A 20,185-nucleotide genomic window follows, 5' to 3' on the forward strand; every position below is an offset into this window, starting at 1 on the left:
GATGTTTTGCAATTCTATTTTTGGTTATGTCTTGAGTCAATTAAACAGATTGTTTGGCAGTCCAAAAATCTGTTCCTGTATGTCCGTTCCTAAAAATGGCATTCTAAATAGTATGGTGCTATGCTAGAGGTAGTAACTTCACTGAAACACGTGGTTCTTCTTTACAGTCTGTTTACTGTTGAATTTGCCATCTCTCCCTACATTATCGGAAGGAAACTCTTCTTCTGCACATTCTCTTATGAGCTCAAGAACTTCAACAGATTTATGCATCTTGATTTTATAAAAATTTTTAACTAAAAAAAAACCATTTTAATTCAGATTTTTTGCTTTAAGCTTTTACAAGTTAGAGTCATAGAATAATAGAATCATTAAGGTTGGAAAAGACATTTAAGATTATCAAGTCCAACTGCCAGCCCATCATCACCTCCATTAAACCATATTCTCAAGTGTCGTATTCACATGTTTTTTGAATGCTTCCAGGGATGGTGATTCCACTACTTCCCTGAGCAGCCTGTTCCAATACTTTACAACCCTCTCTGTGAAAAAATGTTTCCTAATATCTAATCCAAACCTCCCCTGGCAAAACTTAAGGCCATTTCCCCCTCATCATGTCACTGGTTGCGTGGGAGAAGAGGCCGACCCTCACTTTTCTACCCTCCTTTCAGGCAGGTGTAGAGAGTGATAAGGTCCCACATTGAGCCCCCTTTTCCCTGGGCTAAACACCCCCAGCTCCTCAGCTGCTCCTCACAAGACTTGTGCTCCACACCCTTCACCACTCTGTTGGCCTTCTCTGGTCTTGCTCCAGCACCTCAATGTCATTCTTGTAGGGAGTGGCCAAAAACTGAGCACAGCACTCGAGGTGTGGCCTCACCAGTGCCAGTTCAGGGGGACAATCCCTGCCCTGGTCCTGCTGGCCACACTGTTGCTGATCCAGGCCAGGATGCCATTTGCCCTCTTGGCCACCTGGGCACACCCTGGCTCATGTTCAGTTGCTGTCAGCAGCATCCCCAGGTCCTTTTCCTCTGCGCAGCTTTCCAGCCACTCTGCCCCAGCCTGTGGAGCTGCCTGGGGTTGTTGTGACCTAAGAGTAGAACTTGGCATTTTGCCTTACTTGACCTCATTCCGTTGGCCTCAGCCCATGATCCAGCCTGTCCAGATCCCTCTGCAGAGCCGTCTTGCCCTCCAGCAGATCAACACTCCCACCCAACTTGGTGTCATCTGTGAATTTGCAGAGGTTTATCCACATAATTGATAAAGATGTTAAACAGGACTGGCCCCAGCACAGTCCTGAGGAACACCACATGTTTTTTTCCAGGTTCTTCCAAGCAAAAGTGGGAATTTGATTAAAGTATTTACATTTATAAATGACTTGTATTTATTGAATAAAGCCATGCTTAACAATATTAGAAACACTAAAATAACTTAAACTGAACAAATGAGAACCAGACTACTTTGTATATAACAGAAATTACAGTTAATAAATTTTAAAAAATCAAATAGTGGTATTTCCTACATGTTATCCAACCTCTTTTAAAGCATCCTTACTTTATTAAACTTCTAGATTGATCCTTCATTTTCTATAAATGTGGGGAGAAGTTAAGTGTTTTAGTTCAATAACTTTACATAAATGAAACTAATAATTAAAAAATAGTAATTCTACTACCTTAATACAATGAAATTCTCCCCATTTTTTCAGCCACTATTGAAAGAAATATTTTCTTGGATGTTAACCTTTCTTGTTTGTAGATTTTATGGTATTTACCTCGAATTATTTATAATGGTTTAGCTACATCAATTTCTAAGATTTATTCAGGTGAAAAGAAATAAGACATACTTACTTTTCTTTCAGCTGGAGCTTCCTGGATTTCTTACAGTTAGTGTTTTAGGCAGTTGTGCTGGCATCACAGAAGAGACCGTGCTTTACAGAACATTGTCAGGTGTTTCAAACTTCACAGTCAACTAATTGGGGAATGAAGTTCAAGAATTTTCATGTGTAGTTGTTAGGAAGATGTCGAATTGTTCCAACTTAGAGTGGAATGGAGAGGGAGCCTCTTCCCCCAGTTTTCTGTATTGATAAAACATTTAATACAATACAATAACTATGGTTCTAATGATGCTTTCATTTTGAGTATGTAACTTACTTTCCAATGAATATTCTGAACAGTTGTATTAGAATGTAATATTTATTTTTCCATGATTGTTAATTAAATGATGTGAGGATTTTTAGAAAACACCTACTTAGAATCTATGGGATTCAGTTCAAAAGGGAGCTCTGGAGGTCTTCAGTCCAATGTTACCCCCTAAGCAGGATGAGCTATGAGATAAAACCAGGTTTCACAAGGCTTTACCCAGTCAAATCTTGCAAAACCTATTTGGGCAGACAACTTTACTGCTTTACTGCCCTCATGGGGGTAAAGGTTCTCCTTAGAGCCAGCCAAAATTTCTGTTCAGCATTTAAAATTTTATAAAACTCATGGGAATAATTATTTTAATAGTCTCATGGTAATATTCAGTATGTGGTAAAAAATAAAACAGAAGTTCATGTCAATTTTAATATGAAAGAGTAGATTGTCACTTTAAAAAAATAATGGAACTTTTCTTTCATAACATCTGTAGGGGGAAACAAACTAGTATTGGAAATACAACTGTAACCATTTACAGGAAAGACAAAAGTGGCTAAATGCTTAATGGGCTTAATAAATGTAATGAAGAGGAATTTATTAATTTATTTTCCCACTTCAAGATATAGGTTAGCTTTGAAAGACTAGTTTACAAGTTAAGACTTGAATAATGTATGGAAGGTTTAAACCTAAGGAATCACTGAGAAATTCCTTTTGACAATCATGTAGTTTTAATATGGATTTAATAGCTTAGGTTGAAGAATTCATATACAGAGAAAGGAGTCCTGACATGTTCCTCCCTTTGCAAGACAGATCATGGTTTCTGCAGCCCCTTTTTTTTCCTAGCTAGTTCTGTGATTCTTTTTTTTTTTGTCAGGAGTAATAAAATAAATTGCACCAGCTTCACTCTTATATTCTTCAAGGTAAGGGGAAGTAAGAATGTGTGTCTGCAGACAGTCTGGATAGATACAGCTGCCTAATCCTGACTTGTATACAGTAAGAGTAATATGGTTTATGAGGAACCACTGCTGTAAGTTAGTTAATGTTCTCATGGTATTCAGCCATTCATTCACAACAGATAGTTGCTGTTGTCATTAAAATGATTTGTAAAAAATAAGTTAGAAAGAAAGTGATCATAGATGCTACACAAACTTTTTTTGTCTTCAATAGAGCTAATATTTCTTCCTGCCTTGTATTACATGGAAAAGAAGATGAAACAAAGACTTACGCAATTCTGAATTGTGTGCATGAGTTCTGCTTTTCATACAGACACACTTCAAAGATCCATGTGCGGTGCATGTATTTCATTTGCCAGCCCCTTTTCAAAACACAGAAAATCGAATTAAGTTTCTTCTGGTCTTAACATGACAGGTTGATGTGCTCTAACGAACTTGGACAAGATCTCAAGACATATTTTTTTTCTTGTAAACTTCATCTGTGTATTTCTTTTAAACTGATCCTCTTTGTTAGAACAGTCTTTGCTTCTGCTGCGGTTTCATTCTATCACTCTATGTATTTCTTTTCCTTTCAGTTCACCAGCGCACCAAAAAATATGCTAGCTTCAAACTTCGTTAGCTGTATTTCGCACGTCATCTGGAAAACTACCACAGATGAGCAGCAGTCAGTTGGCTTTGTATTGTTCTTTAAGCAATCACATCAAATCGTTTGCTGAAATTTCTTGCAGAGAAGAAATCCTTTATTGTTACTTACTGTAACACATAGAAAAAAGCACGAAACTTGTAAAATATATTGCTGTGAGTTTGCTCTCAAGACAACAAATTCTTTTGATTATAGTCAGGGTTAAAAATTATTTGGGTGAAATGACTGTCTTTGTTTTTGACCTTTAGAAGAAGTCAGCAATTAAACTTTATTGCATTGACTGAAGAAGGTTCTAATTACTGCATTAAGCTACTGAAATTTAGCTCTTTGTGTAAATATAACTTTGTGATTCTTTAATTCAGCCCAAGCACAATTGGGCTGAGTGTACCGTTCTCATTATTTTAAAGAAAAATAAGTTGTGACAGTATATGAGTAAGAGTTTCAGTCTTTTTCTCAGAAATTTTGTACAAATATCAACCAGAAGTAGCAAAAAACAACCACTGTTCCTTTTATTGGGTATTGTTTTTATTGGGTATATTTTATTATTTATTGGGTTTTATTATTACTTTTCTGAGAATATTTGGGCTACATGTCAAGTATACATCGTTAATCCAGCCAAAAAAAAAAAAATTAGCGATTATTTGGAAAATAATAAAGAACCTTATTATGCTATTGATTAAACGGGGCATGGTATCCTAGATCTTGAATAGTTTGTATTATTCTGGCCTTCTCATCCCAAAAGGTTTTAGGAGAATTGGAGAGGAGAAGCAAGGATGACTTAAACATACATGACTTTCTTTACAAGGAATGACTAAGTTGAGGACCCTCTTACTTGGAGAAGTCAACTTTTAGAAAAGTCACATTTGGGACAACACGACAGTGATCAAACCAGTTACAAGATTTTATAGAGGGCATAAATGAGAAAAAAATCATTCATAGCATCTTTCACCACAAGAACTTGAGGTTGCCCAGAAAATGCAGAAGAAGAAAGACTCAAAATCAGGAGAAGGGAGGCAGCCCTTTTTAATGCAAGGTTTAGCTATTGTTGAAACTTCTTGGCAAGTCACTTTATGGAAGCTGAACATATGTATAGGTCGAAAGGTTGGCTAGGCAAGTTCACAGAAGAAAAATCCATTGAAAGTACTAAATACACAGAAGCACATCTGTCTCAAAAATCTGAGCCAAAAATAGTTGGGAGAGTACTGGTATAATTGACATTTTATGCTTGCAATGGTGTTATTCTTTCTTGGGACTTCTCTTAGTTCATTGTGAAGGCAGGGTACTGGGACAGTGGAATCTTGCATGGTCTGGCCCATGTTGCAATTCTTAGGTTCTTCTATACCAGGTGTGGTCCATCATCCTAATGAACTACTATTCCTTATGGCCAATGCTTAGCCTTTTATGCCATATGTGGTGTCAGTAAGGGTAATAAAGTGGACCTTTTGTGTATAAAGATGTGTGATCTTCTCAGAGATTGTAAACTAATTGTTCACAATATTCAGAAATTTAGAAAAGAAAGAAAGGCATATCCACAGAAAAATCACAGAAAGAAGTCATAGAAAAATGTAGAAATATATATACAAAATGCTATTGCTCTAACTTATCTAATTTATTTTTGTACAACTGAACTGGAACTTGGTTAGCAATCATAGCTGTTAGCTGTATTTCCCTTCTGCCAGAGGTCTAGACTAGTTGCTTCCTATTTTCTGCTGTGTGGCAGGATGCCCCCAACCACACCTATGTAATTAGTTTTGCTAGCTTTCCTTTTCCTCAGACTTGGTTGCATTAGCTCATTCTTAAAAATATTGCCCTACAAGCTGCTTGAGCTGTTCACTGTCAATGTCCTTTAAAAAAAACTTTATGTGTTAGTTGCCAGACTTATCCTGAATGTACTGATAGAGAAATTATTAGCAGTGTACTTGGAGTAGATATGTAGATATTTCTGGTTTATTCTCTAGCCCAGTTTGAGCTGGCTACATCTGTGTAACTCCATCTAAATTGTGGCTCAGTACTGAGAATGCAATAAAAGTTTCAATCACTTTTGAGATTCAGAATGAAACAAGTTAAGTATTTCCTACTTCCGGTGATAGTGCAAATGCTGAATCTCTAAATTGTTTCTGAATATTATTGAAATCACCATTGTCACTTAGGGAGGTGGCTCTACATTTCTGATGCACTTGCATAAAAATTTTTGTGTGGATCAGGAGTTATCTGTCCTAAGGGCAGTGGTAATACTACTGATTGTGATAAACTTGCAAATGCTACTGTAATGTTATATTGCCGAAATTGATGAATACAAATGACAGCTTTAAAAATTTTTTTCAGAACTGAGTTTATTTTTACTTTTTTGAGTGCATTAGCAGTTTAGAAAATGTAGTATTAGAAGTGTTTCATTTACAGCGAAATTATTTAAAAGATTTATATAAATCAGGAGAACTAGAACTTATAGCAGCAGTAGCTTTTCTGGCTGTAACTCAGAATTTATCCACCCAAGCAAAGTATCAGAACAAAGTCCAACAGAGACAGACTTTGGTTGTCTATGGCAGCATTAAAGACATGGAAAAATAATAATAGAAAAAGCTATTTCTGATGAGTGATATGTAACATGTATGTTATTCCTTTCCTTCCTTGGTTTAAATAACTCTTTTGGTTTGAGGTTTTTGAGGAAGGAATCAAATAAGACATGTTCTTTATTTTAAGGCAGAATGCTGTTGTGGTGTACCACTTTCTGTAATGCTAAGCTTTTAGAAAGACATCAAAAATACTGTGTAGTAGAGAGTATTACTGTTGGTAACCTGTGCAAATCTAATGAATGACCGGGTTGTCTTAGCAGTTATTAATTCCATTGCAATTCTCTAGTATTAGTGACATCCAGTTCTCTAGCAGACATTGTCTGCACTTGCAAAATGACCGCTTTTTAAATATAGCCAAGTATATGTGTACAAAAAATATGGTGAAAATACAGGCTAGTCACTGGGGTTTTTTTTCTTTTTATTTTCCATACTTTAGAAATAGGAGTTGGAGTTGTCAGAGGGTTTTGATCCGTTTAAGAGAAATCTGAGATTTCAGTCTGATCTGGCAGCAGTTCTGTTTATAGTAGTAGGTGTTGGAACTAGATTTAGTTTTTCAAAATAGGTATCTTTTTGCCTGGTCTTTTACCTTTATTCAAAAATGAGACAGCTATGATTGGGTACATAGATAAATCATGTTGCATAGCATGAAGAATAAAAAGTAAAAAAGATAAAACTAAGGAACATATTAGGCTTATTGTTCAGCAAGGGTGTGTGAGAAGCATGGTCCTTATTTAAATAGCTTGTTCTTAAAACCTATAGTCATTAAAAAGTGAGTGTCAAAAAGTATAATCTGGTTTAAAAGTGAAAAAAAACCCCTTGCTTTCAGAGATAACATGTCTGGAAATGTTCCCTAAAACTGAAATCTTAATTATTTGTAGTATTTAGCTCTGTTTACTCTTAGTCAGGAGAGACTCAGTTCTGAGGCTTTATTTTGCTTTCTGACAACCTTTTCAAGCAGATTAACTGGAAAATGGTCTAGTATTATATATATATGAAGTACATGTTCACCTGTCTGAAGCTTACAAAGAGCTTCATGTCCAGTCATACATATTTGTTGGTTTTGTCTAGCCTGAATTTTCTTACCTTTTTTTTACATTTAAATTCCATCCGTCTTGGTAGGTTTTCCCTCAGCGATTTGCTGTGATTGTATTTTTGTCTCCTAAATTCTTTTCCATTAAGAAATATTCCTTCAAAAGCCTTGGTTATCTCTGTCAATATATATCTTAAATATTACTCATACTGACTGGTAACTTTCAGAGTAATTTTGGAGTAGTTTGATATATGTATAAGTAAACAGCTGGTGTTTCATACTGATTTTAAACATTTTGTTCTTCTAATAAGAATTTTCATGCTTTACTCACTTACTGTACTTAAATAAAAGATATTGTGGGGGTTATTCTTGTTGTTTAATGAAATTCTTTAAAGTGTATCTAATACTAGTATTCATATATGTTCCCAATCCTATAACAGGTGTATTTCTATCTCAGTGTTAATTTGATGCAAATAGTTCTTTCTGGCACGCTGGACATTTCCAGTAACATACAGCTAAGTAATGACAGTGTTTTATAGAGACTCTTTTCAGTGAATGGGCCAATTTGGATAATGAGACTGATAGAAAGGGTAATGCTATCCTTGAATTTATAAATACACATTAACATGTAAGAAGAAATAACTCATTTTGCCTTTGTATCTACTACTGTTAATGCCACTGTTAGAACAACTTTTTAAATTGTAATACATAACTTGAGAGAGTTTAAAAAGCCTGTGAGTGCCCATGGTGGTGACAGAAGGGCCACAGTGTAACAGTACAATGCTGAGAAATTCCATATATTAATCTGATTTAGAAGAAAATTTAAAAAGTTATTTCAACGGGACAGAGCTCTACTGAAACAGTGGGACTCAGCTTTGCTGATAAAGGCATAACCATATCCTCGAGACACTGAAATAATTTCATTTTTCAGAATAAAGAGGAATTAACGAAGGGCTGAAGACATTAAAAGAAAAATCAGTTAAATGATAAGATGCAATCTCTGTCTCTGAAGTACCCTAAGCCACAGAGCTGGGGACTTCTATCAGGGAAGGTATGAGTATGAGCTGTCCTGTTTTCTTTGCAAACAGTCAAAATGACTGCTGTGGAGGGAAAGGCAGATAACTGGATAACCTAGTACAGTTGTTCCCAAATTATTCTGTAAACAATTCTTAATGTGAGATTGAATAGCTTTTAAGGAGTATCTTTTAAACTTCTCTAGCTTCTAGAATGAATTACTTACATTTTTATGCTAAGAGTGGGTGGAAATATGATTGAATCATTGTGATGCTTTCTTATAATCAAATGTGTGAATTAGTGTATCTCTTTATTTAGTATTTATTTTTATTTTTAATGTGGGAATACATTTGCTTTCATAGAACTCAGTGGGAGCTACATAGTTGCACAACTGCATGCATTAGGCCTGAAAACGGACAGTTTGCAGGGATCAGGACGAATCTTCTCTCCTTTCTCTGCAGTGTACCAGGAGACAAATGGCTGTATTCCCCTAAGGTGCCTGGGATTGGCTGTAGCTGCAGATAACTTACCTGACAAGTTTGATCAGTGGTTACAATATTCACAGAGAATTTGTCTTCCTTATCTGTTTGACTTAAGTGTCCTACTCAAATGATCAGGATCATGCTAGTCATCAGATTTGCAAAGGAAATGGATTTTTCTTCAGGTTAGAGTTACTGATAAGGGAGACTGCTTCAAGAGATAGTCTCTAGCTTACATCTACACTAATACATTAAATAAACATGTTAGTGGCTTTTTCATTGCACTGAATACCACTGGCACAGATCTTGTGTACACACTACTAAGCTGTCTTCTCCAGAAAAGATTAGCTTTGCATGTTTTGCCTGTTAATAATTGTATGTGGCCATCTCCACAACTTTTTATGGGAGTTCTTTGAGATCAGTTGTTCTCATGGGCCAAATCTATGCAAGGAACTAAAATTGTGATAGTTTTAAAACAGCTTAATAATGCAGATAGTAGAATTTCAGTGTCTAGTGTGATTCCTTTCACTTTTTAATACAGAGTGCAAGTATATTTTAGCATGGTGCCTGCATATCCTGCCAAAAAAGACTAGAATTTTTCTTTTTAAAGTGTCATTGTATAGTGCTGTTTAATCCTGGCCTGACAGGAGTGTATTGCTGCTCCAGTTCTTGCCCATTGTGTTGAACAGATAATGGTCTGTCTATGGAGTTTACTTCTGGCTGCTATGTCAGGCAGAGTTGTCAGTGACAGTTGTAGTTTCACCATGCATTTTCTATCTGTCTGCTGTAGCTCTTCAGCAGTCCCACAGGAATGCCCAGCAGTCCCAGACCTCTTTCCCATCTGCCTCATGAAACGACTTCTGATTTGTTCAGGGCGGGAATGGCCATGTAATGAACCATCTTCCCTCCTACCTCTTTTCCATTCCACTTCCCCACTGTGGTCACATTTCAGGGGCAGTGCACCCACTTTATTTGGAGTTATATAATCTTCTTTTTTGGCTTGGGCAGAGGTTTTTCTTGGCTGTCTCAAAGTGATCTGGCTGCCATCTTATCCTAAGTTATTTACCTCTGTAACTGTGTTCTTTCATTCAGCTTTTGTGTGGTGTCCCTCTTACACCATCTGTCAGTGAATTGAACAAACATTTTTGCAGTTGTCATAATCATGACTGTTGCCATAATCTTTAATAGTTAGTTGAGATAATTGTTGGCTTGAGAATCTACCTTCTGGGTCTCTTTAGCTCCTGAAGCATTTACTAAGCTCCTGGTGATCAAATTGCACCTTTGTGCTGTTTTTCTGGGTGTGAGCTTTTTGTTTTGTTTGTTTGTGGGTTGCCTTTTTTTTTTTCTTTTTTTTCCCATAGCAATTAGACCTATCTAATCTCATGGGCAGTCATGATGATTTGTATTTTCAGTGGTTTCTTGGCTTAAAATTACTATCTGTCAAGTATTGCATCTGTAGTCTTCCACATTTTGGAACCCAACAGGGCTAAATGGATTCCTTGAAGATTCAAAATAAAGTTAAAGGAAGTGATGTCAAAACAAAAAAAAAGACAAGTTGGTCTGATTTAGTTACATCATATAGAGAAACAAATAATGGAAGCAAGCAATTTGGTTCATAAGAATGCCATGAGCATTCAGACAAATCACAAGCAGAAACCATTCATATGAAAGCAGTAAGATGAAAAAAATGGAGCTGGAAGATGATGTAGCTAAAGTAAATCACTGGACATTGAAAATTTATTGGTTTTTTTTCCTGGTAAACTGGGTCTAGGAGAGTTTATGAATACCCTTGCAGGAAATTAATCATTGTCTATAAAATTTGAATATTTAATGATGGCATATTTAGAACATGTTACTACCCATGTATGTTTTTGCAAAAATAATCAGTGAATTGGAAAATAAAGTTCTCTTTTCCTTCGTTTTATTATCTAATTTAAGTTTCATTATCATCATATTTTCTTAAAAATGCTAGCTTATGTGTAATGAAGAACACACACTTCCCAACAGAAATTGAAGAATACCATGGTCTTTGTTTTTCAAAAATGTAACAGAAACAAGGGACTTAATTCATATCATTCTCTCTTGTCACAGTTCTTTGTGAAACTGAACCTTAGGTGAGGAGTAACTTCAGATTCATAAGTAAGTAAGTTGACTCAGGCCATAAGGCACATTTTCAGCTCTGCTGAAGTCCGTGACAACATTTTTCTTGAGTGGAATTTGCTTTATTATTAAACATCCATTTTATCTAAGGATGTATGCCTGTAATTGTTTTCTCTGTATTACCGTTGTATATTAAAAAGCAGAAGACTAGTACCTCCTGTGTATTTCAGAGACTACTTTGTAAAGACATTCAGTTCTCAACTATGTTCTAAAGAATTTAGTTAGGGTTTTCTCACGAAATAAGACTGAGCCCTGTCCGCTTTCTCTGAGGAACAAATTTTGCTTGAACTTCAATAGGATTAGGTTCAGGCACTGTCCTGAACACAGAAATAAGACATTTACTTTCTTAATTATGTAAAAGGCAGGAAATGTTCAGTAAAAATCCTTCTTTTGCTCTGAATCTGTGTAATCTTGAAACTTAGGGACATTTTAATGATTATATTTCAAGAGAAATAAGAATGGTTTTTATGCTGACTTGGTTACCTTCCCCTACTCCAGACAGCAAACGGAAAATTAGTCCGCGTTTGAAGCACCTCAATGAGATTAGTGCACATGAACATTTAAATTCAAAATTATAGCTTAATCCCACAAACTGCTCCACACTCAGTACCCTTTAAAAATCAAAGGAATTCCATGTGGTCACAGCAGTCTGCATGCATAGAGAGTTTACTGGATTGGTTCCAAATTTTAAGCTTTGTTATTTTGTGCATGGATTTGGCTTGCAGACAGACTATAACTCTTTTAGCAGTGAAAGGTATATGTCTTGTGATCAGACTCCTATGTGATAACAGTCCTTACGGTATTTTTAACAGAAAATGTCTGGTGGCCTGAAATTGGTAACTATTTGGGTTTAAAATGAAAGCATAAAGATGGTATCTTTTCATATTTTTTTCACTTGCCTTTCAAAAGAGTAGAAATTATTCTGAAGCATACTGCAAGGAAATTAGTTTAAATCCTTGGAAATCAATAGCCTTGTGGGAGTGTTCTTTTATCACTAAACATATTATAAGATTGCATATTCAAAATATGAAGGTGTAATTAATGAGTGACTGCTGCATGACCACTGCTATTTTAAAAGCTATGCCACAGAAAACATCTTAATTTCATTGCTAGCTCCAGATATTTATGTATTAACTACACAAAAACTCATTCGCTTATGTATGTGAAGGATTGTATTTACAATGACAAAAATGTTCCTTTAAAGAAATTTTTTAGCTTTTTTCAAAAATGTTTTTCATTTTAGTTTGTTGGCACATATTATTAAGATACACTATAATTATGGAAGGATAATGAGAAGGGTACTATATTGACAGTTCGTAAGATGTTTTTTAAAAATGGTGTAACAATTTAGAGTTCAATTTTTAAATTCGAATCAAAGTCTACGTAGTACGACTTACACATAATACTTTTTAGTTGGTAAGTGTTAGACTGTAAGAGGCTTCCAATTATGTTGATTCTTGAGTAAAATATAAGGTTTAAGAATCAGTAGCAGTCTATAGCCATGCTGCTGTAAGTACATAACAGAATGGTGGACTGCTTTATGGAGCTGGTGATTACAAAGATCCACTTTAACCATTTTTTTCTTACTGGCAGGTGTCCCACTGGCCTGAGGCCAGCGGCTGTGAGTGTACTGCAGCTTGTGGTTTACACCAGAGTGTAGAAAATGCCGACACCAGCTGGCTGCACATAATTAAACTGATTGCGGTCTGACAACTTGGACTCTGATACAGATATGTGATAAATATACAAAGTATCTTACAAATGTGATTCACTGACATACTCTATCTACTTTTTTTTCTTAACAGATACGATATCTGCACTTATAAAAACAAGCCTTGTGGAACACTGGGTAAGATTATAAAGAGAAATTTCAGCTTGTATTTGCTGTTTCCTTACTTTATACTTAACTATTGATTTTTTGACTGATTAGTTATTTTAAAGTTTGTACTTTCAAAATTTTGTAGTTTTATAAAGCTGAAAAATAAAAGATACTCGAGGTGGATTTTGGCTTTGATACATTGCTGGAAGTTTGAATTATGTCAGCTGGTGCTGTGTATTTCATCTCTGACAGCTGTAGTTCCGATAAAAGCTAGAAGATGACTCAATTTTACTTCTTACAGAACAGAACTTGCTGTTTATTTCCATTTACTGGTCTCCATAATCTAGTTTAAAAAACAGAAGTAAAAATCCTCAGGAAAGTTATAAAAGTACCCCCATAAACCTTACAAAAGAAATGGACTTTGAGGTTTACACTGTTGCTGTGTTGTACACAGTGAGTGCAGCTTCATATTTTTCCTTTCACAGACTTAGGAAAAGATAGCACAGTGAGAGAAAACACAGTAACATTGAAACTACAGTGCTTTGGCAATGGAGAAATGCACATGGCAACCTTAGATGAGGGACAGAGAGCTATTGTTCTCTCCATATCTAAATATGTCACCAGAAGTTATTTACTACAATAAATAACTATAGATGACCTATAACTATAGGTTGTTGCCTCCAATGATGCTTTAGTATATAAAGGAAACATTGTTCAAAGACTAATGTAGCACTTGTTTAGATTTTTTTTTTTCGGTTTGTATCCTTTCATAAGCCTCATTCTTGCAGGTGATTAAAGATAAAATTCTAATTCAGCTAGTTCATATTATTAATACTTTTCTCAGTCAGAGTTCATGGTTGTATTTCCTTTGTCTTTCCCTGTATTACTGTATGCTTTATAGCCTTAACCTATGTTAATTTTTCTGTAAGTCTGTTGCAAGTCAGTCCAATGCTTTTGGCAGAAAAGTGTAGTTTACATGGGGAAAGGTACCAAAATTTTGCCTGCTATAAATATAAGCAAAATCCAGAACATGCTTTAGTAAAAGGCAAATCATGATGATGAATTTCTAAATGTAATTAATTTTATTTGACATTGGAGGTGACGAAACTGAAGAGACTGTCTATATTGATGTCTTAGAAGTAGCTTTGCAAGCATTAAAAGAAAGAAGGTTGAAAGAGAATACATTAGTGCATGAACTATTTGATATTTTTATATGATGCTTTTAACACAGATCATTAGTGTACTAGTTCTTACTGTATCAGATCTTGGCATAAAGCCAAATTCTGCTTCACTTGAATGCAGTGTAGCAGAGGAAAGATTTGGCAAATATTTTATTAAACAGAAAGTTTAATTAAAAAAAATTAAAAATAAGAGTCACATATGGTATCAGTTCCTACTCACTGTTATAGGAGTCTTGGCAACAAAACCATGGCAATTTTTCTGCATTATAGGCATTGAACTGGAGAGGAGACAAGGCCCTGTAGTCCTCTTTTGCAAGGCATTTCATACGCTTAAGTCACACTGACATCCAGTAACTAAAGTTAATCATATATATAAGGAGTTTGTGAAAAAGGGTCACAGAGAGGTCTCAGAAGGTCAGAAGAAACCTGAATAATCGGTATTCTAGGAAGAGACAGAAGTAAAAGATTTTGTATGGCATAGACATCTGTATCCTGTTTCAGACACCTGAAGCAGGGGACCTTTCATGGAACCTCTTAGAAAAGATAGACCTCAGACATCTTTGCAGTTTTTCTGTGGCTCCAGTGAAGGACAACAGCTTTTGAAATCTGAGCCACTGACTGAGTTCTTAACTTGATCTCTGTCTCTTTCTGCAAGCATGGTGTGGAATTATGTTACTCTGGTCTTCTAAGTTGCCGAAGCAAGTCCTCAGTTATAAGACATGAAGATGAAGATGACTTTATCATTCAAATATGGTGGACTTTGCAGGGGAACATGATAGTTGTATATCTATATGTATTAACATGTTGTCTTCAGAATTTCCTCAGTTAGAACAGCATAGGTGAACTGTAATTGGTTTTTTCGCAGGTTCCACACTGCAAACTCTCCAGACACACATTGTCACCTTTCGCCCATGTCAATTTGGCTGTCAGTAGTTTTGGTGTGTCCAAACTAGATTTGTTTGGGAGAAAACATGGAACACATACCCCCCAAATGGTCTCTATATGCCTACAGGAGACCTGAGATCACCCATGGGCTGTGTTCTTATGATACCCCTACAATGTTTTTTCCCTTCAGGAAGCTTTGAGCCACATGTGTAGTGACATTCAGTCCACAGGATTCAACTAGTCAAGAATGTCCAAACCAGCATGCAATGATACTCGAAGAGCCTCAACATCAGGGCTTCACTGTGCTGATCCACTCCTATGTCTTGAAATTAATTGCTGATGTGGACACAGCAGGAAGCACTTGTCATATTATGACTTCTTACTGTTAGTCCAAATAGAATAATTTGAAGTCCCTGCTCATATAAGGAGTTTGCTTTCTCTCTTCTCCATCCCCTGTTCCATTCCCTTCATCTCTCAACCAAAGTCAAACTTTTTCAATTTTTTTGTTATTATTGTTGGGGTTTTTTGGGTTTGGGTTTTTCTGGTTGTTGTTGGTGGGGGGTTTTTTGGGGGTTTTTTTGGGGTTTTTTTGTTGTTGTTGTTTCTCTGGGTTTTTTTGGTTTGTTTTTTTTTTTTTTGTAGTGTAGGTTAACTGAAGAGGTAACTTCCTTAAAGAAAGGTTTACTTCTTCTTTCAGATAAGAAACTCTAAGGAGAAATACATTAAATAAACCTGATGTTTAAAGCTTTCTCTAGTGGCACTAAATTAAGACTGCAGTATGTTCTGTAATAATCTGTTGCTGAAAAATGTGTAAGATACAGAAGAGTCATAGTCCATAAATGCCAGTGAAAGAAGAAAATTTTTAAAAGCCCTTGTAACACAATAAGGTTTTAATGCCAGAAGATGATGGGTGATAAATGGAAAAGACTTCCATGGTTAAATGCGTGTTTGTTATTAACATGTCTCCTCTCTCTTCACTGATGCATTCAGTTTTGTTTTTTTAATTTTTTTTAATGTACCATGTGAGGTTTTTCATAGCTAAAAAAGTTGCCTGTATGTTTTTATGAACCCACTAAACTTAAACAGATTTCTTTAGAAAAATAATGTGGATACATTTTGCTTTCTTCAGGCTCAAGAATGTTAAAATAGAAATGCTTTCCTGAATTCCCTCTCCTGGCTCAAGTTACTAGGTGGTCCCAAGTTAACAGAAGTAAAATTTATAAATCTAACCCCTAGTCTAGACATTTTCCAGCACTGACTGCAGTTCAAAAAATATTAATGTCTAGCCGGCAAAGTGAAATTCCCCCCAGTGATTTTGCAAATGACTAGAAAGTTAACCTTTTGCCAACTGCTCCTTCTGTGCATAGAAGTTATTAAAAAGAATCCAGGCATTTACAACTAGGGCTTTTAAGACTGAAACACCTTGGCATGACCCTTTGTGTCTCCTTCTGTTTATTCAGGCTTGGCCTCTGTGGCTGGAATGTGTGAGCCTGAAAGGAGCTGCAGCATTAATGAAGACATTGGCCTAGGTTCAGCTTTTACCATTGCACATGAGATTGGTCACAAGTGAGTGAGTTTAAAATAAGAATACATTTTAATTCATCACCTTTTTAACGTTAGTTAATAATAGACATAATTTTTTTCCTGCACCAGCTCTATTCTGATGTTCCATGTTTCTGTATATGGTATTCATGAGTGGCAATATGTTTTATTTAGTATCTATTACCAGGGCCTTTAAATTTAGAACTGAAGACTCATTGTATACCCTTTGATTTCAGATTCCAGTTAAATCTGTCCTTCTGAGACTTGACTCACAACCTTCCTAATCTGTTTCATATTTTTAAATGTTTGGCTTTGAAAATTTTCTCTCCCCTGTTACTTTTGCTGCCTTTCTTTATGTAAGAGAAGTGGTTAAAAGGTAAATTTTTTTGCTCTTTTTTTATTTTGTCTTTCATGTAATTCAAACTCTTATCACTGAAACATTGATTCCATTGTCAGTATTCATATGCTTTAAGTCCTCTTTCACTCAAGCATGATCTATATAAAACAGGCATAGAGCAGTCATAGCATCAGTTGTTACATTTAAAGTATCAGCATATAGTTTTAAAGAGTATATTGTTTTGACACTGATAAAATCTGAGTATTGTTTGGTCTGGAAATATTTCAGGTCTTCCCTCAAAAGACAGCACTGTTAGTACACTGTGATGACTAAAAAGACTGGGCATCTTCTTTTTATCAAGAGGCTTCCTTCTTTTACATGGCTTGACCAATACAGATATGGATTACATGCTTTTCCACTCATTAGCTGATGGAACTGTTAAAAGTTGCAGTGTAGACTGAAATGAAAGCTAGCAAACTGCTGATCAAAAAAAGTAAACAGTTATTTTTAGCCCACCTCTTATGTGAGATAATCACTGGGCAACTGTGCTCTCATTTATATTATGTATGAAAAAATCTTCACATCTAGTGTAGATGAATTTTAGAATTCAAAAGCAATTATATAAGATCTGAAAAATAACAATTTAAAAATACATGTAATAACTCCCTTGACCTACTTTCCTTCCTTCCTTCCTGCCTACCTGCCTTCCTGCCTGCCTGCCTTCCTGCCTTCCTGCCTTCCTGCCTTCCTGCCTTCCTGCCTTTCTGCCCTGCCTCCCTGCCTTTCCACTGTTGAGGAAAGAGCTCCTCCAATCACTAAATATTAATAGTTCTAAAATTCCTGTAAATAATGTCTTGTATTGTATCTCGTCCAAGCCCCTGCCAAGGCAGGGTCACTCAGAGCAGGTGACACAGGAACCTGTCCAGCTGTGTTTTGAATGTTTCAAGAGAGGGAGACTCCATGACCTCCCGGGGCAACCTGCTCCAGTGCTGTGCCACCTTCAATGCAAAGAAGTTCTTCCTCATCTTGAGCGGAACTTCTTGTGTTTTAGTTTTTGTCTGTTGCTCCTTGTCCTGTTTCTGGTCACCACCGGAAAGAGTTTGGCACCATCCTCTTGGCACCTGCCTCTGAGATATTTGTATGTGTTTTATACATGTTATTCCAGAGATACACGAAATTAATTTAATATGTGCTGCTATTTTATCAGGCAAATATGGCATGATGACCAGAATTTATTTGATGAGCTTAGACTGGTTAGAATCTGGAAAAACCCATATAGTGATAGTGTATATCCTGTGATCATAGGAGCGTTTTTACCATCGGTCTTTGTATGTTTGATATCTTTTGGATTCTTATTACATAAGATCCTTTAAAATTCTGAAATCTCAGCTCTTTGAGGCTTTCAGCTAATTCTGTAGAGGACATGATATGTCAGATTCTGGTTTTGTAAGAAGAGGTAATCATATTCTTTAGCTGTTATACAATGCACAGTTATTAAAGAAAGTTACACTACAAGCTTGGTTTTAAGAATTAGCATACCATATAGATACCATCAGTATAACCTGGGAAGAATACGTGACCAAAAAATCTTCAAAATCTATGTTTTGTGGTAGTCACACATCACCTGTCATTCTACCCACGCTGTGACTGAATGCCCCTACAACTATGTCAAAGTTGTTCTTCCTCTCAACCTCCTAGTTTCCAGTACCTGCTAGAAGGTACTGGAGTAAATATGCGAGTAAAATAATTGTTTCTGAGAGCCTTGTAAACATTTTTCTTTGGCTGTACCTCTTTTCAGACTTGGAATAGGAAACTGACTTCATTGTTAGGTGAAAAATAGAAGCATTTAAGGGACGTGCCTACACTGAATATGTAATATGCAACATAAAAGCACTAGATTACACAGAATCACAGAATGGATCAGATTGGGAGGGACCACCGTGGATCATCTGGTCCAATCTCCCTGCTCAAGCTGGGTCATTGTAGAGTACATAGCACAGGTTGTATCCAGATCGTTCTTTAGTATCTCCAGTGGGGGAGACTTCACAACCTCTCTGGGCAACCTGTTCCAGTGCATGGTTACCTGCGCAGTATTCTTCCTTATGTTCAGGTGGAACTCCTGTGCATCAGTTTCTGTCCTATTCCTTAGCATCTCTGAGAAGAGCCTGGCTTCATCTTCTTGGTACGTCCCCTTCAGATACATATAGACACTGATGAGGTCTCCTCTCAGTCATCTCCTCTCGAGGCTGAATGGGCCCAACTCCCTCTCAGCCTTTCCTCATAAGAGAGATACTCCAGACCCCTAACTATCTTCACACCCCTCCACTGGACCTGCTCCAGGAGCTCCGTGTCTCTCTTGTCCTGAGGAGCCCAGAACTGGACACAGCACTCCAGGTGAGGCCTCACCAGAGCTGAGTACAGGGGCAGGATGCCCTTCCTAATGCCCCCCAGGATACCATTGTCCTCCTTGGCCACTCTGGCCTCCAGGACACTCTGCTGGCTCATGGACAGCTTGGTGTCCACCAGGACCCGCAGGTCCTTCTCTGCAGAGCTGCCCCCCAGCAGGTCAGCCCCAGCCTGTGCTGGTGCCTGGGCTTGTTCCTCCCCAGGTGCAGGACCTGGCATTTGCCTTTGCTGAATTTCAGATGGTTCTTCTCTGCCCATCTCTCCAACCTGTCAAGTCCTTCTGAAGGGCTGCACAGCACTCTGGGGCATCAGCCACTGCTCCCAGCTTTATGTCCTCAGTGAATGTGCTGAGCAGGCATCTGCCCCTTCATCCAAGTGATTGATGAATATACACATAAAAATGTAGAAGTGATGAGGAACAGAAGCAAAAAGAAATTTAAAAAAAACCCTATAAATATTTAACAGAAAGTATGACTGAATATTATAATCACAAACAGACTATTAATCTCTTAAGTTTTCAAGGAGAAATGCTTTTCTGGATAGCATTCTAGTTAGATAAGAATGTGAGAATTTCACTTTGAAAGATCATGTTTTTATTAATTGTACAGTTGCTATGGAATACTGAGTTTTAAAAACCTTTGAGCTGAGGATCAAAATTCTTTTGTGATTAAGAGAGAACAATTATGATAATACATATTCTTGATAGATTATCCACAGTTTCTCCAGAATTAGATTTATAGGCTTCCCTGATGGGAATATGGCTCAACCTGTTATTAATACTTTACTGAATTATAGAGTGATGAGAAGTCATTAGATCCTTCAGTCTGAATTTCTGTATATCATAGTGTCATAAATTTCACTCCTTTAACCTTGTATTGATCCAACTTAGTTCCATTTGGTTGAAAAATACTATCCAGGAAGTACTTCTTTAAAACTTAAAGGGACTGGTAGTCTGAGTGTGATTGTAACACACTCTGTTAAATATTTTATTAAATATTTCTGTTAAATATTTTCATTTTTTAAAAAAGTTTTTTTTTGGC

General features: G+C 36.5%; 1 protein-coding gene across 5 annotated transcripts in view; it reads left to right on the forward strand.

Moving 5' to 3' along the window:
- ADAMTS6 (ADAM metallopeptidase with thrombospondin type 1 motif 6) overlaps positions 1-20,185 on the forward strand; it is a 149,729-nt gene that overhangs the window by 46,765 nt on the left and 82,779 nt on the right. For all 5 annotated transcript variants that reach the window (XM_042028250.1, XM_042028252.1, XM_042028253.1 and 2 more), the window contains exons 8-9: positions 12,781-12,824; positions 16,321-16,426. In XM_042028250.1, the coding sequence (XP_041884184.1) occupies positions 12,781-12,824; positions 16,321-16,426 (150 nt within the window). The remainder of the gene's footprint in view (positions 1-12,780; positions 12,825-16,320; positions 16,427-20,185) is intronic.

Source organism: Corvus kubaryi, unplaced genomic scaffold (genome assembly GCF_017639235.1).
Source record: "Corvus kubaryi isolate FWS band 111438036 unplaced genomic scaffold, C.kubaryi_AGA036_p1.0 37308, whole genome shotgun sequence".
Classification (NCBI taxonomy): Eukaryota; Metazoa; Chordata; class Aves; order Passeriformes; family Corvidae; genus Corvus; species Corvus kubaryi.